The sequence below is a fragment of the Anser brachyrhynchus genome (assembly GCF_964034855.1).
Source record: "Anser brachyrhynchus genome assembly, chromosome: 7".
Taxonomy (NCBI): Eukaryota; Metazoa; Chordata; class Aves; order Anseriformes; family Anatidae; genus Anser; species Anser brachyrhynchus.
The window spans coordinates 20,725,051-20,752,219 of NC_137701.1; the positions used below are offsets into that span (position 1 = coordinate 20,725,051).

Here is a 27,169-nt window from a genome sequence, read left to right on the forward strand (position 1 = left end):
GCCACCTGCCCCGCGGCTCGCCGGGTACTGTAGTTTTCTAGGGGCGGAGAGCGGCGGCACAAGGACTACACCTCCCGCGCCGCCCCTGAGGCGAACGGGACGGCGGGAGCGGGAGTTGTGGCGGTGAGACCGGCCGTGAGGCGCCGTGAGCTCGGTGAGGGCCGCCGGGCGCTGCCCGCGTTAGGCTGCCTCCCGTCGCCTCGCTGAGGGAAGCGCGACGCTGGTGTATGGAGCGCGTCAGTGAAGTAATTTCACCCGGGGTTTTTATTTTTTTCCGTAAAGGCAGAAGAGGTTTGTTGGAGATAGTGTAGCCGAGAAAGGCACCACAGCGGGAACTTATATCTCAGATCTGGGCCCCGTGCCTTGTGGGTGCGCTAAGGCCCCAGCTGTAAGGGCAAGGTGTTTCCAGGATCAACAGCAACTTCTCGGGGTGTCTAACACTTATCTTTATATTTTTAGAGCTACATCCCAAAAGTTGTCATTTTCATCAACAGCACTTGCTGGCAGAAAAACCGGGCACGTGTGGAAAAGCTCATTTTCCTTCCTCGCCAAAGGCCCTCATGGGGTAATGTGGAAGCTGGTCATCTTTATGTTTCCATAAAGTCTGTTCTTCAGGATCCCTGAGTGGGACCTGGCATCTTAGCTGGTACTATCACAAATGAGAGATTCCTGAAGGGTGATGTTCTGGTGTTTTAAAGTTATTTGGATGAAGAGAGCAGGACACACAGGCGTGGTGGTTGCAGTTGTACCACTGCAGAGCGGGTTAGGACAGTGTGTGCCACGGTGTATCTGTGACATTGGAGGAGACTTAGGAGCTGGCAGGGTGGGTTGCACCTCTGCAAAGTCCCTGTAGGCATCCAGAGTCTTGCAGGGATGTAAATAAATGAGATTATTCAATGTAAATTATGGATCATAGTAAAATCCATGTTGTCTCAGTTCTCAGCATCTTTAATAGTGGAAATAATGTGTTCTGTGTTGAGACAACTCAGCTTTGGTTTGTTGTTACAGTTACATAGTCAGTATTTTGTAGAAAGTAGGGTTGAAAAACAATTTTAGTAATTGCAAAACATCTTTGGAGACTTAAAAGTCCTCTCACTGTGAGTATATATATATATGGGCATATATATATATATATATATGCATAAAGCATTCTTTTTTTTTTCCTCCTTTTCTCCTTTTTCTCCTACCTAAGCACCAGCCAGCAGAGGGTGCACAGGTTAACTAGGAAGCCTTAATTCTGAGCTATGTTTATCATTGATGGCTTCCTCTTGATGTTAACCTTGCAAATAGGTTAGTTTGATAAGTCAGTTTTATGTTATATTCTGCTGGATAAATAACAGAAAAAAAAACTCATGAAAAATGGGAAAAAAGTGGGAAAGGGGGGAGGGGGAGTAAATGATTGTGCAGAATACTTATGTATTTAAATCCCGTATCCTACAGTCTGAGAATTCAACCTTTTCTGTAAAGGTAAACACACAGGTATTTGTAGGATTGTAACCTAAAGAATCATTTCTGAATTTGGTGTCTTTTTTATGCAATATTTAACATACTTGTACTGAGTGACCAGTATCTTCCTAACTTTAATAATATTTATAGGTGCTTTGTTTCTGACCATGTCTTTAGTAGGTGTCACAAACGCAAAGTGGAACAATCAACACTGAAAATGGTATCATAAATAGATTTAGCACAAAAGTGGAAATTCCATTCCAAGAATGATTCTAAGATATCGAAGTATACATTTAGCTTCAGTTGGAGTTAAAGTATTTTTCACAAGTTGAAGTATTTTGTTCAATTAGAATACTTCATTGAAACTTCATTTTAAAGTCAAAGTAGTCTTTGATAGTGAAGTCAGGACATCTCTATTATAAATGATGTAGTTTCAATGAAACGCTTGTCCTGATCAAAACAAAATCTTCCAATATTAAAAAAAATATATAATAAAAAAAGGTAAATAAAATCACTACATTTTGGATGCAAGTTTCTGTCAGAGCGTTTTATTACCTGCTTTGGCAAGTGAGAAAGGAGCTCAGGTTAGTTTAGGATGGGACTAATTGCATTTGTCAGTTATAGTAATTGAACTGCCGTATTTTTTTCCATATAATTAATTCAAATAAAATGCTTTAGTTAGTTGTTTCATGTTCATGGCACCCACATTAATTTACTAAAAAGTCGTTAAATAAAATATGTATTTCTCAGATATCAGTTCCTTTCTTCCTTGTTGGCCATTTGTGTATCAGATCTTGCAATTGCCATTATTTTATGTTTAGCTGCAAAATGTTTTTACACCATTTCATTCCCTTAAAAACATACTAACTACTGCAGTTGATTCCCTCAGTATTGGGGATAAAGATTCTTTTGCTCCCGGATAATTAGGTTTGTATGCCAACAAGAACTTACGTTACAGTTCATACTCTCAGTTGAAGAACACGTTTTCCCCTTTTTGTGAGAATGGTGCAGTGGTTCCTTCTTAAAAATAAAAGAATAAAAATGGAATTATAAAACCCATAATTTAATAAGATATTGCAAAAATGGTTTATATAGCAGAATAATTTCAACAAGAGTATCAAGAGAGAATAGCGGCTAAGAACAACTCTCCATGAATACTAAATTAGGAAATAGTAATAATATTTTTTAAACCCTCAAGGATTTTTAGTACTCTGCTTGTCCCTCATAGTAGTCCATCTGCTTTCTTTCTTAATAGTGATTATGTAATACCCCCATATACTATTTTACCACAAATAATGTACCTTCAAGTTACGTTGCCAGTTTCCTGGATATGTGATGCTTAGCGTAAATGTTTTCAGTAAATAAGCAGTTTTATCTATTGTCCTTCCTCATCCCACCCTCCCACTACTACTATAAACTATTTGTTCTTTCTTTGATCCTTTTTAACAGGCTACCTGAAAGTTAGCCTGCACTCTTCTTACTCAACATTTCTGTATACGTGGTTAAAAGTATATCTACTGTAGGTTTTTTGTTTTGTTTGTTTTTATCTGCTACTTCTTTGAAAAACAAAATTAACTGTGGTGTCTCTACAGGAGAGATGTTGTTTCTCCTTATTAATCAAAATATACATGTATTTGTTTTTATTTTCGTCTTGGTAGTCACTGCTCTTCAGTAATTTTACTTAAAGTTGCTGTGTGCCTACAGGGATACCTGCATCATTCTCAATGATGAGGTATGAAAAGGAAAAACAGTTCGGAGTTTTAGATTTGTTGAGTGTGAGAAGTTGTGAAATACCTTATTGTTCTTATTGTTTCAGCTGAGCACAATTTTTTGAAGTATATCATTAAAAGACTATGAAGCCTCAAGAGAGCATCTTTAGTCACTTTCTAAAATAGACTAGCATTAAGTATTCACTTAACCAATTAATCTGGTTGACAGTGTAGTTGTATCCTCCTCCTCCCCACTCTCCCATTTTGTTTGGCCTAGTCTTGGGCTATGGCTGGATCTCAGAAATATTAAGAAGTGTGTGTTTTAAGAATGAACACTAGTAGTTCATAATTATACCTTCAGTGTCAGCATCATCTTAAGGAATTTTTCACTTTGTGTTCATGATCACTCTTTTAACACTTGCATCTGTTTTGTGTAACTAAGGTGTTCGGAGTTTTGGTGGTGTTTCATGGTGATGAAATAGGTCAGTATATGCTTTATAGGAGAGTGTTTGGGTTTAACTGTCTAATGTTCTGTCAATGAACTTCTGGGTGCCAAATAGAAGTATGTTGAATGAAGTTCATTGTTTCCAGGTTACCCTTCTGTAGAGAAATGTAACCTAAGCTTGTACATACTCTTCCTATATTAGGGCTCTTTTTTTTTTTTCTTTATGATGACTCTACAGGTAGGCTCAGTGATTGCAGATGGAAGGAGTTGTTAGCTCTATAGTGAGAGATCAGTCAAATGTCAATGTTCTCATCCAATAAGTTCGTTGAAACTAGTTTCTCAGACAGGAATGAGGGATTATTTTTGTTCTGACACCTGTTTCAGAGTTGATGCCTCTCAAGGATTTTACTAATCAAGTGGTTTACATATGTTTTTGTGTGAACTTCGCTGTTTAAAAACAAAATTAGAACAGTTCTTTTCCCCTGTATTCCTATTTTTATCTCTGTGGATGTAACTGCTCAGAGGTTTTAATGCCAACATCAATTAGAAATGTTTAATTTGTGGTCTACGTGGCAGATGATACATGTACCTGCATGTCCACCTTCAAAAAGCTGTACTAAAAATGCTGTTAGATTGTTTGAAGAGAGGAAGATTTTCTCAAGGCTGACCGATGTTTGTAACAATGACAAATTTTTAAAGGCTAAAATGCAATGCTCCACAGGGGAAAAAAAATCTTCCATTTTGCTTTTGAGTATGGTCACTGAGTGCATTGTTTCTTTAAAGCTTTTTTTCTGAAAAACATTCAAAGCTTGTTCAAAAGAGGCATTTTCAGTGTAATGCGGTTTCATGATAATATCCTTAAAGGTGAAGGTTGGATTGCTTGGATTGATAATCAGACTTAAAGCTTTCCTGACTCTGGCTGTGAACAAGGAAATAATTCTTAATTCTTTCAGGCAACACTTCTTGCTATGTGATCATCCTATCTGACAAAGAGAAAGGGTCATTGCCTATTTCATTAACAAAATCAATTAGAGAAACAATCAAGGAATGACTCCCTTCTAAAAATGAAAATTAGGCTTCCAAGTAACTTAAATGCTTTTTGGACCTTCCAGTAGCCAGATTGCCCATTAATCTCATGATCTGCTGATCACGAACTCTTAAGGACATGTGAGTGCTTATGCCTTGATATTTATCACTGGATGCAACAGTAAAGTTAACTCCCCCACTGTCCTTATATTTTTATGATGTTTTAGAATTTATCAGCTAAACTTGTGCAATTATCACTCGGAGGATCATATTCTTATAAAAAGAGCTACATCTCTGGATTTTTACTGATGCTGGATCATTTTAGTCATCTGACTATATAATTCCCATCTGTGCATCTTGTCATGTTCTTACTGAGATATTTAGAAAGCCAAGAAAAATTATGTGACTAGCCTAGCAGCTGAATCATTGTATTTTATGTTGAATATAAATGCTGGCACAGGAAATGCAAGATACTAACTCAGGTCTTTTGAACGATTGAAGAAGGAAAAGGATTTGTAAACAGTTTGCAATGTGATCATGGAATATTTATCTAGGCACTTTTATAATTTAATAATAATAATAATTGATCAGATTTTGCTTTTTATTATTACTTATTTTTCTTTTCATATTTGTGTCCAGAAACATTGCCTTTATGTAAATTATGTTTTGAAAAACTTGTCAACTAAAAACTAACTTGTGTTAGTTTTTATGCCTCGTAGCTGCAATTTCATAGTATTTCACATGCATTAATAATTTTTCATCTTATGAGAAGTGATGCATACACACTTCACATGCTTTTACAAAGAAAGTATGAATGGTTTGTAGTAATTTAAGTTTAAGCTGGAATTTTAGTTGCTCAGCCCCCCACCCAAAAAATACAAAACAAACAAACAAAAAAAAAACAACCACCATCTAACCAAAAAAATGCACCTTAATAAAATCATTAAATTAGAAGAAGTTTTAGTAGTGTGGTTTTTTTTTGTTAATAGGTCTAAATGTTACATTTTCCCTGTATGATAATGCCCAGCATCGTGATAGCATGTTGCAGTCCCAGCAGCCCAAGTATAACAGTATTTATATTTGGCATTGGCAGCCATTTAATAGATAGAATTAGATAGAAAATTTCATCTTTTGTAGGCTTAAACTGAATAAACAGAATTAGATAGAAAATTTCATCTTTTTTTTTGTTGTTTTTCTGTAGGCTTAAACTGAATAAACAATGCCCTTTTAAAAGTATGACTCATTCAAAAGTACACCTTAAATAAGGAATTGTTCATTTAATTGAAGTAATTTCTTTGCCAGGCTTTGTATCGATGTGTACAAATTTGTCTTTTTTATTCACAGTACAACACTTGTGATCAAATAGTAGTATTTTCCTGAAGATAAAAATCTTCATTTTGTAACCTTTTTGCACATAATGTTTTCTAATAATGTGTGTATTTAAATTGTGCCTGTTCTTTTGTAACTACATTTTGTATTTCCAGTGCACTAAATTTGTATGCGTGGTTTATACAGCAGAAGCACTCAAAAAAAAAAAAAAAAAAGGTACTAAGAATCATTTTTGAAGTCATACGCAGAGCAGCTGAAGGAAAAAAGAACAAAAGGCACATCAGAATAAAAGTAGGTGGAGGAGTATTTCATTTTACTCATCTCCCAGAAAGCCTACGTTAACAAGAATATGCCAGAACCAAAACCAAAACAAAACAAAAAAAAGACAAACTGCTGGTACTAGCTACACACACTTGTTATCTTTTATTATTAATACTGTATAAAGAGATTCCATGTGAAGTAAAATATAGCAATAGAAGGCCGTTACACATGTAATAGAAAAATCTCAAGCATTTTATAAGTTGTATGAATAGAAGTTTAACCTCTGAAACCATCATTTCAAAGGGAGCATTGAGCAGGGATAAGGAAAATACGCAGCAGAAATTTTGGAAGGCTTTCTGGTGCATAATATTGAATTGACTTTTTGAATATTTCACTTCCTGTCTAAAAGCGTAAAACCACAGTCACAGTTCTAGAATTACTTTTTTTGCTGTTACCTAGTGAGTGAGGTGAAAAACGTCAAGCCCAATGACAGTACGTACCCACTAGAACAAGTGGTTTCGATACTGATGACTTTTTGCTTGTCTTTTTAAAGGTACAATGTCAAACTTGGTTTACAGTTTTACTGTGATTTTTTTTTCCCCCTACTGTCTGACAGGGCTCTGAAAATATACCAAATAACGTATACTTCAACTGGTTTTGTTGCAGTAGCCTACTTTGGGTCTATTTGGGCTTTCAGTGCATGCAGGGGGTGTTGCTACTTTCTAAAAAGCATTTAAATTGACATTACAGCAAAAGATTATTACTAAAGCTGATATTGGTTCTTGATTATTTGACCAGTTTCTCATCTAAATGACATAAACAACGAAGTTACAGCAAAACTGTGATTTGAGTTAATTGTGTTTTCAGATCTCTGAACAAAATGAATTTCATTAGAAGGTTTTCTGCTTTGTGTCTGAGGAGAAAAAGCAAGATGCAACAGAGGCACCAAAGTAGTCGACGACCAGCTGTTCCACTTGGATCACGGATTTTAACTGATCCTTCTAAAGTTTTTGAGCACAACATGTGGTGAGATGTCTGTTCAAGGATGCTTTTCTTATGTATTTATATATTATTTACTATGGTGAATAACAATATCTATGTGTATATCTATACATATATATCATGCTGATATATGTATGTATTTATTTTTATATGTTAATACATAAAAAAAAGCAATGGGGTAACAGAATGGATGTTGAAAGGTAGTGCTAGGGAGAACTTCAGACTGTCACAATTAACCTGACAGTTACGAGTTTTCAGTGACTTCCATAAAAAAGCTGCTGAGGAAGTAGATAATCATGGAATGAGAGGCAAAATATTGTTATAGATCAGTAATAAATTAGGAAACATAAAGTGTGGAGAATAATTACTGTATGTTCTAATGGCAGAAAGTTACTGTTTAGGTACAATAGAGTTGCATAGTGGATTAGCACTATATTCTAAAACTGACACCATATCAAAAGGAACTTGTAAGTTGTATTCTTCTAAAGATGTACTGAAAATGTTACTTATAGTTGTGAACTGTATGGCAACCTCTGGTGAACCAAAAAAAAAAAAGTCAAATCAAAACAAAACAACAACAACAAAAAAAGAATCTTAATAAGTGATCTTATAGCAGAGAAAATATTAACATGCAAGTACTAATAAGAATAATAATTGACATGATAAGCAACAGAGCATTTCCATCTCTAAAAGGTATTTTTTTATGACTAATGGGGGGTCAGAAAACAGTGAGAATGCTGGTCAACCCAATTGAAAACTGTCTTATGAAGTAAGATTGAATAGATTTTTCTCTATGAAATGGAGATGAATAAGATGAAGTATACAAAACAGTAACTGATACAGAAGTTTTAAAAGAATATCTAAATCTATCTAGAAAATGGAAAAATAACTTTCTAAGATATTAGGAATACAAGGAATTTTTATTCCTGTAGTTCGTAACTTAAGAAAAAGGAATATTTGCTGAAAAGAGAAATGGGGAATTTGAAAGCTAAACAAGAAATTACTTTCTGCATAATTTGAAAATATATTTTGAATTCTGACACGCACAATTTTTGAGCAAGGATTTAGCAATAGCTGAGAAGGGTCTGGATGTAACTAATGATAACCAAATGCTAATGGGTAACGTAACACTGGGTTAGCAGATTACAAATTTCAGGGCTTAGGCTTACTGCGTAAGAGACCTGAAAATTAAGTTACTTGTATGTCTCCAAGCACAGAACAGGAAGATGCTTGATTGGTTTTAGAGACAGTGGACTCTTTTCAAGTTGGTGCATGGTTCCTTCTTCCATAGTAAGCAGTAGAATTTTAATCATGGGCTTTCAGTTAATTTTTTATTTTTTTTTTAGGATTAGGATTTAACATATTATCTGAATTATATAATTTAATTAAATGTGATTTCTAAAACTCTTCAGACTGAAAGATTTGGAGGGACAAATGATTTGTTTTGAAAGCTGCCAGTGCGTTTTTTTGCACTCCCTATTGTGGCCTCATCCGAACAGAATCTGCAGGGAATGCAGTTTGGTCATCAGGGTCAGGTCTTTGCTTGGTTCTGTGACACTTTCATGAATTAATATGACATTAGTGAACCATTTTAAACATGTACAGGTAGCATAGCCTCTGGAACCATTGCAGCACTGTTTGTCTTTTATTAGGGATATCTTATTCTTTCTTTTTTAAAATGTTTCCTATCTCTGTTCCCCAAGATAAGTAAAATCTTGTTCAACAATTCCACCTATTCTGCTTGAATATGTGGATTATGCTGCCTGTTTCAGAAACAGCTGATTCTTTTGCTGGATGACCTTTGTTTCTCATCATCATAAACGCTAGTAATATGAGAAGTTTCTTGCATAAGGTTGTTTGTTGATAAGCCTGTTATTAAATCCAACTAAATACAGTTTTAATTGGATGCTGAAAATACATTTCTATAAACCCACTCAGTTAACAAGATATGTGTTAATCCTATTCTTAAGAAAAAAAAGTGCATACTGCTTCAGCCCATTTGCAGTTGAAATGATTGAGAAAAACTTCCACTTGAGTTTTACCCAACTATTTGTCTATCACACACTGAAACTTTGTTTTTAACTCTGCAGGTCTCCTTGTGGTCATTTGCTTGTATTTTAAGAGCAAGTGGACTTGAGATAATGTAGCTTATTTGTGACTGTTTTCCTCAGAAGATGATTACGGAAAGTTGTGTTTAAAGACTAGTTCTTCAATTACCTTTTTGCAGGGACCATATGCAGTGGTCACAAGAAGAGGAGGAGCAAGCCAAGGAAAAAGCAGCAGAGAACTCGCTTGTGAAAGTTCAATTGGAAGACCAAGGTAACTAATTCTTAATTGCTTAAAAATTCACATTTCAATGCCAATTATTAAAGCATTTAAAAATGCTTTGAAATCTGGTAGTACTGCTTTTATTTGTACATTCTCCAGTCTAAATCTATTTTTGTTCATTTTCCTTTGTTGCCTCAAAGGATTGTCCTAAAGTTTGTTTTTCTAACAATTCAGTTACTTCTTTGAGAAACTTTGCCTTTTGTGGGGGCAACAGAATATATGTAAATCAATTAAATCAGTACAGAGCAGTTCCAAGTTCTGACTCCTTTTGCAGTTCTTCAGAATAAAGCTTCTACCTCACAGACCAAAGGGAGTGAATTTGCACACAGTTAAGGTGCTGGGGATGAAAATTCCCATGTAGAATATTCAAATTCTTTTTAATGATTTGTGGACTGTTTAGAGAGCTAGTGTTTTTACATTGCACCATATTTCTATTAAGTGCCACGAAAGTTGCACTGGTCCCAGCTGGCCCCACCTTGCTGCATGGGCCAGGCTGAGCGGGGAGTGCTTCAGGAAGCAGCGTGTTCGCTGCATGTGGAAGGTGTTTCAGAATATCATGCAGAGTCTGTTCTGTAAATGATTAAGTCTCATGCCTGTCTTCAGAGGGAATACTTAACATATTCTGCATTTCTGAAGTATGATAGCTCTAGGTTCAAACTGGCAAACTAAACCTTAGACTGAACTCTTCAATAGTTGCATATAAAGCTGGAGTATTAAGTTGATAGTAACATAGAAGATTGGATTCTTAATTTCTTCTTTTATTAGAAGGATACTCTGAAAACAATTACTTTGATGTCCTGGGCAAGAGTTTACCTAGCGTATCTTAAATGTGTCAAATTAGATAGTGTCATTATGACCCTGTTCTTAGTTTTATTGATATAACTAGGGCACATGCTGGAGTGTATTTGAATTACCTGTGAGTGCACTTTGGATTGTGTGCCCTTCATCACTTTAAATGCTCTGGGATTGTCATCTTGCCCTTTTCTGTTCTTGCTTCTCTCATTCTTTATCTTAATCCAGGAGTACAATGTTTGTTTTTCAAAACTGGCATAGAATATTTCCAGTGTTTTTGTATAAAAAATGGAAAAGAGCTCATGATTTAAAAGTAAACAGCATAACCACATAGCTCATGGATCCTTTTGTTATTTACCTACAATCAGTTAGAAATTAGTTTGGGCTGGTGAGAAATGAAATAATCAGGCATTTGTCTATTGCCAAGAAATAAAAGAATCCAGGAATGTTTCCTGTGAATGCCTCTCTGTTAAGAGCTTGAATAGGTGAGCATTGCTGATACTGTTCCTTCAGAAAGCTTCAACTTCATTCTGCAAGAACATTTTGGCCTATTTGTGTTAACAATGAACTAGACTGAAGCTAATGAGCAGGTTATTTTGGGGCCTTGGAAACTGCAGTAAGGGTGGGGAAGAAAAGACAAATTTCAACAATACTATTATGTCACTAAAATAGAATCGTTCTGGTGAGCCTCAGTAAAACAAGAGAAAGTGAATGAATACATGATGCTACTTTTAGGAATTTGATTTACTTGTTAGCATGTTCAGTTTCTTCTCAGGCCTAACTGCCAGTGTATGAAATACAAGTCATAATGGATTCTGTTAAGGAGAGAAATCAAATGGACTAAGAAATAGATTTTGTTGTTGTTGTCTCAAAGGGTTATATCTTAATTAGTTTTGTGATTTTTACATGCTTTTGAAAATGTAGTAGTCAGGCTTTTAAATATTCAACAGGAGAGGGGGTAGAGGGAACAACAACGACAAAAATATATAACAAACCTTATGAGCCAATAGGGTGACTGCCCACTCTGCTTCAGGAAACATACAGATTAACAAAACAAAGTGAAAATTACAGACTTATTGATGAGAAATATGTAATGTTATCTTCTGATGAATTAAAAAAAAAAATAGGTATATTTCCAGAGTTGGTATAATTGCAGTTTCTGTAACATCTGTGTGGAAAAAAATATAATGGTAATAATACTGCTTGTGTGCCTGTGCAGGAGTGACCAGTGAGAGAAAGGAAAGTGTTCTTGTAGTTGAACCTATGTAATATTAAACTAATACAATTTGAACGGCTGACTTTAGCAATCGCCTTCCTTCAGTTTTGAAATCTGGAATGCTTAATGGACATTTAAGTACAAGGGTTCCGAGTGAACTTGTAGAAAAATAGTGACTATAATAAGGGGCGATAATGATTTAAGAATCTTTGGAGTAAGTGGTTTGTTCTTTAAATTGGAGCTGAGCAATCTCTATAAATGTCTAACTTTCACTATTGAAATCTGGTATATATGTCCTCAATCAGCTCTGCACTTAGATTATAAATACAGTTGCTGTGCGTGGCTGGGTCTTGCCCTTTAATAATACAATTGGATGTATTAAATGTTAAATTCTAAAATTTATTCAGATTTCTAGGACAAGGCATTCTGCCACCTCCTTGCCACTTCCCACTGTCTGTCTGTGCCTCTAATGATAATTTGCAGCCTTGTTTATCTCTGAAAAGCTGTAATGATTTAGGAAATGGTACGTTAAGATATAAATGAGAGCAGTAGAAGTGCTACATATATTTACTCTTTCATTTATATTAAAAGAATTGACTGGTTAATTTGAGTGAATAGGGACAAAATCAAAAAGGCAACACACATGATGTACACTTCACAAGAGATGTCAAGGATAATGAGAAACAATTCAGTAAATGCTTTGGAACTGGGGAAAAACAAGATAAAGATTTGGTTTGGTACTTAGCAGGTAGGATAAGGAAGGGAAAACCAACAACCAAAGAGGCATTGAAAAAGCTGTAATTCTTATCTTTATATCAGCCTTCCTTTGAAAGGGTTAGCTGCAGTCCAGTTGCTAGCACAATTAGTGCTAGTGAGAAGAAGGAAAGATCTTGTTCTACCTCTGAGAAAGAACAGGATACAAAGTACATCCATAGAGTATATGGATGACCAGGAAAGCAGAAAAGAGTACTTAACTTTTTTTTTCTTTCTTTTTTTTTTTTTTTTTATAAAGGAAGGTGGGAAGAGAGACGAGTCAGAGAATTATAGTTCCTGTTTCTAGAAAAATATTGGAACAGATAATCCACATTTTGTAGACACTGAGTTTGGAAGAACAAAGGAGATGAATACTGGCCAACAATTTTTTTTTTAAATAATAAATCATGTAAAATCAAGCTAATTTCCTTTTTGGAGAAGGTTATGAGCCCTGGGGATAAGTTAAAAACAGCAGATGTCCTGAATTTTATCCTTACTCAGGCTTTTGACTACTATTTACTTGACATTTTCATAGGCAAGTTAGGCAAGCAAGAGCTAATGAAACTGCTTTTTGGTGAATGAATACTTAAGAGAGTTCCTTTGAGAATGGAAGCTGTGCTGGGCAGAGGATCATTTTGTTCTATGTCTAGTACTGCTGTACTGCTTGGTGTTTCCATTAGTCATTTCAAGAATGGGAGACTTGAAGATGATATTAACTGAAGAGGTGTTTCAATTGCAGTGAAGAGCAGGATTAGGATTCAGAAATATCTTGGCAAATTATGAGGGGAAAAAACGGTTCTGAAAGATACAGAGTTAAATCTGATAAAAAATAAGGGCAGAACACTTTGCTTAGGAATAATTCCCTGAAGGGGGTGGGGGTGAAAGCTAGGTTCTGGAACAATTGGCTAGGTAGTCATTTTGTAGAAGATCTGAGGGTTGTGGTGAATCACCAGCTGAATCAGCAGTGTCATGCTGTTGCAAAATGGCACGTCGGGATTTATAAACAGAATTGCACCCTGTAAGACTCATAAAATACTACTTTTATTCCATGTTGATAATGACTTCATCAGAATACAGCACCAAAAAGAAGTAGATGAATTGGAAAGAGTCTGGAGAAGAACAATAAAAATGATCAGAAGTCTAAAAATCACTACTTCTGCAGGGGGAAAAGGAGATACAATCTAGAAAAGAGTTTATTTATGGGAGACATAGCAAAAGATTTAAAATAAGTAAATAGGTGTTATAAAGAGAAATGAATAATCTTTGCTCTGTCTACTTTGTTAATGGGACAAGAATTACTGGACTTAAATTGCAGTAAGTAAATTTCAGATTAGGTAGTTTTTTAAATTTCAGATTAGGTAGTTTAAATTTTCAGATTATTTAGTTTCTAACTGTACAGATGGTGAGGGTTAATAATACCTTACAGAAGAAAGTTGACAAACCTATATGAAAGGAGGTATTTTAAGAACAAGTCAGACAGACTTCTCTGGGGAAGGGATATCAATTCCCTGACTGGGTGAAACCCATCCCAAACCTATTCGTTGATGATTCAATAGGAAATTAAAAGTGAACACAAAGGTCTGCTGTAAGACTCTTTGAAGTATTTTCAAAGAAAGCCAATAGGTTGCTTCTGAATATGTATCTGTCAGAACTGTGTTGTTGAATGGTTAAGAGTAAATTCCTGCCTATTTTCTATGTGGTAGCATTTATCACTCCAGTTCACAGAACTGGATTTCTAAGTGATATATTTTAGAGATGTACTAGCTACCAATAACTTCGTAATTGTTCATAGTTTCATAAATCATGGAAAATACAGAAAGGCTCTGTGTCCCATCCTAAGCGAGATAAAATCTTACTGAAAACTCATTGAGTTTTTTTGAATGTAGACCAAGTTGAGACCCCAAATCTGTATGTTTTTATTTAGATGCATACCATATGGGAAACTACACATTTTTAAACTAAATTTGGGGTCCAAATTCCACATTGCTTTACAATATTCTATTACAATATTCTATTTTTACAATATTTAAGAATATTATATATATATAATAACAATATTTAAGAAATATTTTAGAATATTTACAATATTCTATTCGAGCTCATAGTCACCAAGTTCTTGTTTTGGTTTAATTTCAGAGCAATATGAGAGAGAAGCCAGTAAATATTGGAATGAATTTTACAAGACTCACAGAAATAACTTTTTCAAGGATCGCAATTGGCTGTTTTTGGAATTTCCAGAAATTCTTCCAGAAAAAATGAGACAACGGTTGAAAACACAGGAAAGATCTTCAGAACACACAAAAATAAATATTACCAACAGTTTTTCACACAAGAATGGAATGAAGGAAAGAGAAAAGTATTGGAAGAAAAGTTATGGAGATGATTCTACTTTTGCGCAAGGATATGTATATAATAAAAAACAATCAAAATCTGTTGCTGACAACCCTCAGGGTAAAAACTGTGAAGAAGAGCTTGGCCGGCTAGAATCATTCCCTGGTAGTGGTGCCACTTACAGAATATTAGAGGTAACGCACTCAAATGCTTTATCCATTGTATTCGGCTTTATATCATTGCTCAAAAGTCTGATAAAGATGCTTAGTAACTATCAAGAAAGTAAACATTTAGAGTTTGAAGCACTACATTCATTTATGGCAGAACCTTTCAGAGGAACCCAGGATCTTGGCTTTGCTTCCTCTTTAAAGTTTCTCCCAAGTCAGAATTGGTGGTCAGATTCCATTTTCAGTGGAAGTTGGGTTTCTAATTTCTTAGGGAAAATTCTGTCTTAAAGTGCTTTGTTCTCAATACTTGACATATTCTTGCCAAATAGTGAAATTGAAAAATTGGATAAAAATATTGCATTTTCCTATGCAGTTTGAGAGTTGGATTCTTGGAAAGATTGGAGGAGATACTGAATTGGAAAGATACTGAAGAGAAATGTGATCATAGGGACAGTGATTTGAGAACTGTTGTGTGAGCTGTTTATACCTTTTCTGTCCAATACACTTTCAAGCCTAATGGGTCCTACCTACTAACTAAGATTGGGAAAAAAAAAAAAAAAGAAAAAGTTTTATTTGCTCATTTATATTAACTTTTATTTTTCCTCTTATGATTTTAGGTTGGCTGTGGTGCTGGAAATAGTGTCTTTCCTATTTTGAAAGTTATATGGTATGTCGTGACATATTTTCAGATATCAAAGTTCCATTTTGATCTCCATTTTCTTCTAATGTTGGTACTAGACTAGTGCTTCAGGAAGCGTTGACTGCATTACAGCCCTGAAATTCTTAGTGTTTGAAGACCACAGACAGTGTTGCTAGCATCAGTACAAGATACTCCTCATACTGTTCAGCCCATAGTCTTCAGGGGACCGTATTTGTTGATAAGTGTTTTTTTCAGGTGCATTCAGGCTGACTTACTGTAGTTAATCTCAGACAGGTTAAATATCCTCATGTCCCTTGTTTTATGTGCTCCTGTAAGGCTACCAGATACCTCTTTGAGGAGCCAAACACAGACAGTAAATAATGATGTGATCTACTGTTGAGAAGTTCTGTTACTTCTGAATTTGGCTGGCACACTTTATCATATTGCTTCAGGTTTTAGTGTCAAGGAAGGCACGAGTCCTGTATTGCATTACTTAATTCCCTGAAACATTTAATCCACTTAGCTTCTGGTTTTAGAAAATGCTGTTATGACAGCATGTCCTCCCTTCCGTGTAGGCAGGAAGGTTTTATTGGAAGGGCTGTGTAGATATCAAGGATTGAAATAGATTTCTTTTTATTCATGCCTCCAGGAGATCATGTTCATTATTCTATAAATGAATTCTGATTGCTAGCATCACGATGATGCAAAAATACTCCATTTTGCAGATATGGAAACAGAGACCAGGAGGAATTGAGTGATGTACTGGGGTCATAAATGAAACCTGTTAGTGTTAGCAATGCATCTTCATCCTAAAACACGTTTTGCTTTAGACAGCATAGTCTGAAAGAGAAGCGCTGTGTCATATAAAAAGTTTGGAAATTAACACTACATAGGGAAAAGACACCGAATATCTGTATTAAAATAGATGGGACAAACTTTTGTTTTTTCCTCACAGGCAGCATTAGTCATACATTGGCATTTCTCATAATTAATAATCCACTCAAAATATTTTTCCTGGACATTCTTATGCAAATTCTTCAGGTTGGTTGGTACATTGGACAACTTACACATCTGTCTTGTATATGACCTGATTGAAATATCTCCTGCTTCTTACCAGGCTTGACTTCTTGACTTTAAAGCACAGTTGGTTTTACTTTGAATTTAATAATATAAAAATTGTATTTTGTATAAATAAAAAAAAAGCTAGAGTCAAGTATGGTTGCACCCTGGCTACAAAAATATTCGACTTAGGTTTGTAACCAAACTCTTAACACAGCTTCCCCATATTTCCTTAAAATTTAAGCTGCTTTTTAATATAAAACCACGGTCATGAAATAACCATCCAGATCAACCTGTGTCTCTATTTTAAGTTGACTTTCCACATGGCTCCTATTCTGCTCTCTGAGAAGGAAAAAAAAAAAAAGTAAAAGTAATAACATTCTAATAACTCAGTTAGGTAACTAGCTTGACCTTTGCCAAGGGACTGGCTGGGTCCAAAGCCTGGCTGCTTGTCCTCATCCACAGTAAATACCTTAACTCACCAACCCTCATCATGATTGCAGAGCTCATAAAAGTTCTGTTCAGCAGCAAGGATAGAAAATATTTGGTCCATAAGGCTTTTCCTGAAGAACCCTCAGACAAAGGTCACTAGTTCAGCTGTATATACTGTGAGATCTTATAGTCATAGCACTGTCATAGTTTAGTAATTCCATTTCCGAAGGAACAGTATGTCCAAAATCTCAAATAATTTTTAGGAGAGGTTAATCTATCATGAGTTGATGGTGAGGTCATCCCTCAGTTGGTTTTTGGGGGACTTTTCTCAGTTTATTCTGAGTTAGTTTTTTGGAGGTGAAAAAAAAAAACTCCCTTGAGTTACTAGTGTATGATGAATGGTACACGGAAATTTGCACCTGGCTTAGTTGTGGATGGGAGAGGAAGGCAAAACAGGGGTACAGGAAATTCTTATTCATCTTTGCTTACGAAACAAAGGGGATAATGAAGGGAAACAGCCAATACAGTTTAACCTAATCAAAACCACACCTAGGTGGCACATGGGAACCCAAACCTCTACAGAACTGAGGGTGACTTTTGCAAACCTTACGCCCCTCTCTCACCTCCCCAGTTAGCAACATCATACTGCTAATTATACTGCATACATGGGCTAATGATAAAATTTAGTCCAATGCTTCTGTAAGAAAATGTGACCTATTTGTGTGCGTTTATGTAATACAACACCAGGACATTGTTGTCAATCCTGACAGCCCTCTACGACCTTCTTTCTTTTTCTTTTCCACTTCCTCCCTGACAAGGCTATAAGTCTCCATTTTATACCAACTGAATGTTGGCATTCTTATGAATTTGTCTGCCTATTGGTTCATTACAACCTATGTGGCTTTCCACATGCTAGACATCAATAAACTGTGCTTGGTCAAACCTGTGGAGAACCCCAAAAGGCCTTCTGTAGTTCTGTGAACACTGATGTTTACTTTCATCTTTTACAGTAATAATTTTTTAACTGAAGTTGGTTTTGTTTTCCTAGCAATACACCTGGAACCTTTCTCTACTGTTGTGATTTTGCTTCAGGAGCAGTGGAGCTGGTAAAGGTAATTCATATGCTTGCTTTAGAGTAACTTACAAGTCTGTAATTCAGGAGGCTGCCAGGAATCTGCCTTCATGAAAAAGAATGTGATAGCTTTTACAACTTTTAACTGAAGTTTTCAATATTCCAAAGAACAAAGTCTTACTCTATACAAGAAAAATGAATACCATCAGTGAGCTTGCTTCTCAGCTTGAGTAAGATACCAGACAGAATAGGCTTTTATGTGAGGTGTTTTACAATGCTGAATAATTGAAGAAAAAAGTTCCTTGAGTCATAGTAAACGTATTAACTACTACTGTTCTCTCTGTGCCTCTTTTCATCTTGTTCCTGACAGTCGCATTCGTCCTACAATTCAGCCTGGTGTTCTGCCTTTGTTCATGATGTGTGTGATGATGCTTTACCCTATCCTTTTCCAGATGAGATCCTGGATGTCATTCTCCTTGTCTTTGTGCTCTCAACCATTCATCCTGACAGGTAAATGAAGACTAAAGGGCAAAGCAAATAGGTTAAATCTCTTTTATCCCTAGAGGTTTTCAAGAATATCAAAGGAAGATGATGAATCTTTAATTTATTATTTAGCAAGATATGATTATGTTTAAAAAAAATTCAAAAAACACAAACACAACCAACCAAACAACAACAAAATCCAAGGTATTTTAAATGTTTCCTGTTTTCAGTCTTTGAGAGAAAAGCTGGTCAGACTAACTCATTAGTGAACCTCCTGTCTCCATCAAATAAAAGGGGTATATTGTAACTAAGTACATCCCCATTAAATGTAGCAGTGCTTCAAGAAAATTGCTGTCCGCACCTCGAGTACTGTGTTCAGCTTTGGGCCCCTCACTACAAGAAGGACATCGAGGCCCTGGAGCGTGTCCAGAGAAGGCCTATGAAGCTGGTGAAGGGCCTTGAACACAAGTCCTGTGTGGAGCAGCTGAGGGAACTGGGGTTGTTTAGTCTGGAGAAGAGGAGGCTCAGGGGAGACCTTATTGCTCTCTACAACTGCCTGAAAGGAAGGTGTGGGGAGCTGGGGGTCGGCCGTTTCTCACAGGTAACTAGTGATAGGACCAGAGGGAATGGTCTCAAGTTGCGCCTGGGGAGGTTCAGGTTGGAAATTAGGAGACATTTCTTCTCAGAGAGTAGTCAGGCATTGGAACGGTTGCCCAGGGAGGTGGTGGAGTCACCGTCCCTGGGGGTGTTCAAGGAAAGGTTGGACCTGGTTCTGAGGGACATGGTTTAGTGGGTGACATTGGTGGGAGGGTGATAGTTGGACCAGATGATCTTGGAGGGCTTTTCCAACCTTAATGATTCTATGATTTAAATTCAAAAACAAACCACTAGTCTTCCAGAAAAAAAATTATTTTCAGTGATCAAAACCAAACATTCATGATTTAACACCTTAACAGTATTTTGATAAGGATTTAGCTTGCTGATTTTGCCACACACAGATGCATACATACAGGCCTTTTAAGCTGAAATGCATTCAGAGTTTTGTAACTTGTTTGGATTTGAAGAAGTTAATCTAATTTTCATGCAGAGTGTTATGTCGAGGACTGTTAACCTTGTTACTAATGCCTCTCAATGTCTAATGAACCAAACTGTTAAAGATGGCTGATATAAAAAAATGCCTTTTTTAAGAGAAGTGCAAAAGAGTGCATGGAAGTTAAACTACTTGATTCTTCCTTTAACCAAATCATAAGAAAAGAAATGAAATACATGCTGCATGTCTGATAATACACTTACTACTTTAAGTATGTCATTAAAATGGTCTTGGCAAACAGGACAGTATTTGCCTAAGTCTCAGAACTGTTTCCCTGCCTCCCCGCCTAAGTTACTAATGATTAGCTTCGCAGAAAAATCTTTCCCATATAGGATATTGCTCCTTCCTGTTTGTTCAGAGATGAGCACATGAGTCATGCAAAGCCTGGGTCCAGATTTCAAAAACAATTCAAGCAGTAGGTTTCAGATCTCTGTAACTGCAGTGATGCTGCCAGAAGGAAATTGGACAATAGAGATGTATTCATTCAATCACTTTGCCTGTAAGAAGCAGTAATCAGATGTTCCGTCAAAATTTCTGTGGGTCTTTTCCTGTTCATCATTTGAGTATAAATGTGTATGTCTTTTTTTCCTCCTCATGTCAGGATCCAAAGGCTGACATGGATGTTTTTGAATACGTGTGTACACACATCCATATATATATACACACATAAAGATGTCCATGTAATTATTTGTGTGATAAGATCCACTTTCCAAAGATTTGTTAGTCGCTACTGTCATATCCAAGAACTAAAGTGACTGCATACAGAGAAATGTAATCCAGATCCTTGTTATTCAGTATACATTTTTTTCTGAAAATTTTGAAAGTGGGAGATGAAAAAGAAAGCCAAGAGAATGACGGTGCAGAACTTAGGTTCTTTGGAAAAATGAAAAACATACATAATAGAGAGACACATTTGTGTTCAGCACAGTTTTTACTTAGTGATTTCTCTCAGGCTCTTGTGTTTCATTTTTGGTAATCACTGCTTTTGTACTTCGTAGGTAATACTTCAGTTCACTTGCTACAAGTCACCTCTAAAAATTGGTCACAGAATTTGAAAGGAATTAATGTGATCCAGTCCTCTAGAACAGATCTAGTCCTACCAGATCAGATTTCTCAAAGAACTTTCACTTTTTGTGCATGTACTTTTTTTTTTTTCTGTGTGCAAAACTTACATTTATATAGGCAGAGTCTGTAGTTCTGTGCACAGCCACCTGTTTGAATAGTCTCTTATTTCTAGGTGGTGCTGCTTTTTCTGTCTGTGGCAGGATACTTGGCTGCCTGTGTTGAGCATGAGCAAAGAGGAGAACTATTAAAACACTTGGCTTCCTCTGAGGAAATTCCATGCTCAGAAAGTGTATGCTTAATTTTATTTACTTATTGAGATATGCTGCTATTTTCTGCTGAATTAACTCCTAATTCTGTCCCTTAAAAATCAGGTCAGGATATCTGCACTGCTGTTGCATAAGGACTGAATTGTGTTATTGCTTGAGTTCTGACCTTCTTGGGGGAAGGGGGTGTGAGGCTGCCTGAGTGACAGGCATGCTGTAAGGATTTTCTATTGGTTAGCAGTAAAGGTATGTTGATTTTGCATAAATGAGGAGGACTCGCTGCTCTTTTAAGATATGGATAGGAAAGCACCCTGTCTTTCTTATCCGTTTATTTGCCATTTACTCTGGCTCTGTATGTTCTCTGTGGTCTGTCCACTTCCACGTGGGAAGATGGGTTGACTTAGGCATATGGACTTTCTACCTTACAGCCCCCCAGGTACAGAGTGCCTTTTGTGGTCTTTCATGATTTTGGAAAACTTGAGTCCTTTACGTGGTTCTGAAAGAGTGAGGCAAACTCAAGCAATTATTCATCAGTAAGGTATTTTCCAGGGTAATACAAATGTACTTATAAGAAGCTCCAAGGTAAGGTTAAAAAGTGATAATGAAGGTGCTCTTGCCTAGTGAAAGGCAAAGAGCACCGCATAAGGTACTTACTCCTATCAGACATACAGCTGACTGCTGTGATCCTGATAAGGAGAAGATGATGTTAGTTATGACCAAGACTCACAAATGTGTCAGCGTTTCAGAGGATGCAGACTTTCCTCCTATAACTAGCAATAACTCCAGATGGAGTTCTGCTGGATTCCTCTCCTGAGGTACTACTTATATTTGTCTTTCCATTCTTTGCCATTAGGGGTTCAGATGCTGACTGTATGCATGATCAGTACCTCAATAAAGAAATCCAATAAGTTTTTGTCAGCCTTCCAAGCTCTTGGTTTTGCTGTCTATTGTGAAAGGGCTCAGTGTAGCTCACCAATGCACATAGCTGACTGTTTATTCATTGTTTGTCACCTGACCTATATGACCCATATATTCAGAAATTGTGTTTTAGCTTGAGATTCTGTTGAAGTGAAGGTAAAGAACTCCTTTTTTTTTTTTTTCTTATAAATTTTTGTCGTGGGAGTTAGTGGAGTTTTTGTTTCTTTGATTTTTGTTTGGTTTGATTTCCCTTTTTGTCCCCCCTTTTTTCCTTCCTCCTTTTTCCCTATTGTTCTAAGGAGCTCTTCCTGTTTGCTAGTGTTTGGCCTTTTTGTAGTAAACATAGACACATCTTCTCGTTGTAGCTTTGTAAATCTATGTTTTCCAAGCATCTAGGGAAAAAAAAACAGTTAAGTTAGCAAATTTCACCAATATCTCATCTGTTTTCTAAGGATGCAAGGGGTTATAAATAGGTTGGCTAAACTACTGAAGCCTGGAGGAATGTTGTTATTTCGAGACTATGGAAGATATGATACAGCTCAACTTCGTTTTAAAAAAGGTAATTCTTGAATGCTTTTGTAGCTTACTGTTTATTTTAACTCTTTTTGAAAGAAATGACACATCCTTTTTTTTTTTTTTTTTTACTGTTCTAATTCCTTAGGTCGTTGCTTGTCAGAAAATTTTTATGTACGAGGTGATGGAACCAGAGTGTATTTCTTTACAAAAGGTATGGAATGGTTTAGCTTAATAGAAAGTGTTGATTGTCTCTTAAGATGATTTGGGTTATAAAAGCTCATCTTAAAACAGAAATTTAAAGAAGGTTTTATGAGCTTCTTCTCTGATTCTCTGCTTTTACAAGGCCCAAAGCTAAATGTTGTGAGAAAATAATTCCCTTTACATGTATATGCTTGTTGCATCTGGGGTACTTCAAGATTGCTTGCGGTACTTCAAGATTGCTTGCAGACATCGCTGGAATTTCTCTTTGAATAAGCATCTTGTGTTTAATGATATTCTCAAATTCTGTTATTTAAAGGTGTACTTAATATATTTTTAAAACTGAGAAACGTGCTTGGAAGGATAGCTGGTGGCCGTGCTCTGATATTTTGTTCTGCTGTGCTGGTCAGTCTGAGGTATGGGGCTGCTCTTTCTCCAAGAGCTAAACTTGAATTCCTGGTTATGGATATTACTGCTCTTTGCCCCTTCACTCATCCAGTTTTGTTAGCAGTCAGCTTAGACTGGTGCGCTATAGCTCAGCTGCTGAAAATTGTGAAAGTGAGCATCACACTACTTTTTTCTCTCTTTTTTTTTTTTTTTTTTTTTTTTTTACTGTAATATGAATAGAGAGCTGTGAAAATGTCTTTCTAACAAAAGACTTACTATGGTAAGTTTCCCTGATCTCTCAAATCACAAAACAGAATTACTTCTATCTTTGGTTGAACTGCGGGTTGTTAATTACTACATTCTACAAATGTCTTTTTTTCTTCTTCTTCTTCTTAATTGCAATAATTCTTTGTATGAGAAAACAGATGAGATATGGAACATGTTCAATTTGGCTGGATTAACTGAAGTACAGAATTTAGTTGATCGGCGATTACAAGTAAACAGGAAGAAAAAAGTGAAAATGCAGCGAGTTTGGGTACAAAGCAAGTTCCAAAAACCATTGCTGTTATCTGTGAATAATTCTGAAGAAACCACGAAAAAGCATCCATATGGATAACTGTACCATGAACTTCAGAAATGGAAACAAATTTGAGTATGTATATTTCATATAAATCTTGTGTTAGCCAGTGAAAAGGAGAAATATATTGAATTAAAAGCCTTTCCCTGACATTTTGTAAATGTATGTATTTGAGAATAAGCTGAAAAAATATGCATTTCTGACTTCTGCTTTATATGCAATAAAGGGATATACATTAATCTAGTCATAACTGTGACCAGGTACTCTTTTACTTCCTGTAATGTGAATAGTCAATAAGTATAAGCATACATCTTGTTCTTGGTGAAATTCACACCATGTAAAATGTTTTAAGTTTTACTGAAGCAGAATTGTTACAGAGATTTAGAGAATCAGAATATCTGTTCTCACTATCGTTACAAGCTGTGCTGTGTTGACTTCTGAGTCATGTCTCTTTTAACAACTGTGTGTCTTGCAACTGTATTTCCTCTTTTGGGGGAAATTTCTTGGTGCATAAACAATGAAGACAAGATCTGTTTCTGATTTGCATGAAAGTTATTTCATACTAACTGCATGTGATACACACGGGTATCAGATTAGTCAGTGATTGTCATCCTGCACTGTGACTGGTTTATTCCTCTGAGGTCTCCACTCTCCATGTACATGCTCATCAGAAACATGGCAAACTCAAGTTTGTGTAACAGATATGTAACACGTGTTATATTTCAAGTGTTGTAGGTTGTAAGCTCAACATCATGTAGAAAAGAATGCCCTAAATGCCAAAACAGGTCTGAAACCAAAGCACTGTTAACATTAGCCTGGATAAATACAAGCATTATTTTCATGATGTGAGGTAGGCTAGAGAGAGGAGCAAAAAGAGTAGTCCAGAGTACATTTTATTGATATTTTTATGGGGTAATGTAATCACACTAAAATGGTGGTCTTACATGGTGGCTGAAATATTTTTGTTGTTTACAGAGAGAAGTTGGTTTCTTAGGGCTTGAGTCTTAGAAACAAGACACAGTGTTTTTGTATTGACCCTGTGGAGAGACAGGACTACATTAAAATGTTGCGTGCTTCTAAGGAGAAAACCAAAATGTGGATATTGCTTTCAGAGGCACGCCATGATACTGAGGCAGTTGGGCTAGTGTTAAAAGATGCTATTTCTGCTATTTAAATGTGATTTTACAATCACTTAGCCACAAGGAAGACAGGATAAGAAACAGGTGAATTAATAAAATAATACTTCAATGACTTTGTGTTTCTTCAACAAGGATATAGAATGCATATGATCTATGACATGCATGCAGTTTTGAGCGCCATTAATCTAGTTCCCACAGTCTCTTTTCTTGCTTTTGTTTTAATCTGAAGGGTAAGTGTGTTACAGCTGACAACCATGTTTGGTTTTTTTTTTGCAAATTGTTAGCTGCTAAGCTAAGTAAAATTAATTGTCTTCTAGAAAGAAAGAAATTATCTAAATCTACATGCTAAGTATTTTCATCCCCTTTGACAAAATGAAGGACTTGCACAATTTCCATAAAAACCAGTTATTTCAAGAATGAAGTACAATAAGGGGTCTTAGAAGGTAGGATCCTATCCTGCATTTCTTGTGTATTCTGAGCTCCCATTACAGTAAGATACTGTTATACGAATTAAGTAGCTTAGGAAGCTTTGGTTAGCAAAGTTTTCGTTAGCTTTGTGTTATTGTAACCTGCAATAACGATCTTGTGGTATGAATCAGATTAGAGGTTAAAATATAGCTGTGTTTCTTGAGGCCATCATTTTTAGGAGACAACAGCATCTTCATGGAAAATGGAAATAAATATCTGCTTATATTTTAAAGAAGTTGCTACCCTGTGCAACTTGTATTTGTAATTGTGACTTTGGAGTATGCATAACTCTGAGTCTAGCACAAAGCATTTTCAGTTGTAGAATTTTCCAGGAGGTGATGGTGATGATAAGCTCTTGAGCATCATACAGTCTTGTTCACGTGTATGATGTAGATTTTCCATATGTAGAGGCTAATGAAATGTTTGCTTTGTCTCTCACACTGATATGTTGATCCTGGCACGATTTTAATATGCTATGTTGTTAGTTTAAGAAAAATATGACATCAGAAGAAACCAAACCCTAAATTCTTGTATGGCCTTCCTTAAACAAAATTGGCTGTTTCTCATCTGCACATTGCAGCTGAAGTACTTGACAGGCTGTTTTAGAAGAATGGTGTCTGTTGTAGAAGTAATAAGATCAGCTACTATTTGTAAGAATGTAGAATATCCACTATAAAGAGAGTTGTAACTAGTCCAAACTCTTTTAAGACTGATAAAAGGGGAAATGGTAGAAATATATCTTTCCTGATAAGTCCTACCCAGATGCAAGTTCTTTCTGTATTTTGACTTTATGAAATTTCAGTTTTCAAAAAGCTTAATCAGGGACACGTTTTAAAAAAAAATCAAAAAATCTGTGTTGTTAGTTGGGAAAACTGGTACTTTTATATAAACTGATAATATTTCCAAAAGAAAGGTCAGTAGAACTACTGAAATGAAAGAAAGAAAAGAGCTGCAGATAATAATATAGAAAGTGCAGTTTAAAATGGTTTATTATTAATCTATAGGAGAAAGAAAAATCAGGGTATTGCAAAGAAAAAGTGCCCAGTACATATATAGTTGTAAGTATTACTTACTTTTGAAATCTGTACTTCTTTAATGAGATACATGCCTGGACTCTCTAATAATATAAAATTATGTAAATATACATTATATAAATGTTTTAATTGTTAATTGCTAATGATTGTGTGGGTTTGGTTTGGTCTGGTTCAGCATGACTTCCTGTGCTGGCAAGGCAGACTTGTGAATATGGAAAAATACCAGTTAAAGAAAGATAACCTTGATCTTTGGCTTCACTGGCTTTGGCTTCCTTTGTGATCTCCACTGATACTGTATTACATTTATGTAGAGGTAGATGAGAATGGCACTTGCTGGTTTAGACTAGGTGTTCTTCTATCTTACAATAGTTTTTAAGCAGGAACAAGAAAGCTATATATAGTTTAAAACAACAACAATAAAGAAAGTGACCAAACTTTCCCTCACTAATTCTGAGGTATCTAGTCAATAACAATTCGTGTTTGTTTTGTTTTGTTTTCCAGCAAAACCAGGGTATGTATTTGTGCAATATCTACAAATCTACTGAATCTGAAGAGGACAAAGAAAATGCAGGGTAGACAAGGAGACAACAGGAACTCTAGACACAAAAGACAACTTGCTTTTTACATTGGGAACTGCTGTCTTTCTGTTTTGTCTTTTGTTTGTAACTCAGCTAATCTGCAGTTTCTACTGTTGAAAAATGACTAAATATTTGTAACAAAACATTGTGAAATTTGTATGAAACACCAACGGTAATCACTTAATATAAATTTTACTACTTCATTATGATTTGTGGTGTGGTCTTGTTTGACTGCTCTAGTGTGTTTTTTGATATACTGATATATTCCTCGTTTCCTTTTTTTCCTGTGCATGGTAGACAGTTGAGCAGTTTCCACAGGAACTATATATGCAAACATTTGGAGTAAAGTTTGCTGGATGGGTTACTTGTAGGATTGAAACAAGAGAGTTTTATTTCCTTCTGTACAGAACAGATTACTTTTTCTTTCTGTGTGAATGCAATGAAT

At 35.8% G+C, this 27,169-nt stretch overlaps 1 protein-coding gene across 9 annotated transcripts in view; it reads left to right on the forward strand.

The window, feature by feature from the left end:
• METTL8 (methyltransferase 8, tRNA N3-cytidine) overlaps positions 1–26,927 on the forward strand; it is a 92,896-nt gene extending 65,969 nt beyond the window's left edge. For 2 of the 9 annotated variants that reach the window (XM_080600997.1, XM_080601004.1), the window contains 10 exons: positions 7,084–7,242; positions 9,446–9,537; positions 14,444–14,832; positions 15,423–15,472; positions 17,985–18,048; positions 18,379–18,518; positions 22,280–22,386; positions 22,489–22,554; positions 23,354–23,580; positions 26,648–26,927. In XM_080600997.1, coding sequence (XP_080457123.1) covers positions 7,084–7,242; positions 9,446–9,537; positions 14,444–14,832; positions 15,423–15,472; positions 17,985–18,048; positions 18,379–18,518; positions 22,280–22,386; positions 22,489–22,554; positions 23,354–23,544 — 1,258 coding nt within the window. In that variant the 3' untranslated portion in view covers positions 23,545–23,580; positions 26,648–26,927. Of the gene's footprint in view, positions 1–43; positions 246–459; positions 566–6,126; positions 6,247–7,083; positions 7,243–9,445; positions 9,538–14,443; positions 14,833–15,422; positions 15,473–17,984; positions 18,049–18,378; positions 18,519–22,279; positions 22,387–22,488; positions 22,555–23,353; positions 23,581–24,961; positions 25,088–26,647 lie in introns of those variants that run through there. The other 7 variants (XM_080600998.1, XR_013953967.1, XM_080601001.1 and 4 more) reach the window with 7 other exon arrangements.
• Positions 26,928–27,169: the final 242 nt, after the last annotated feature.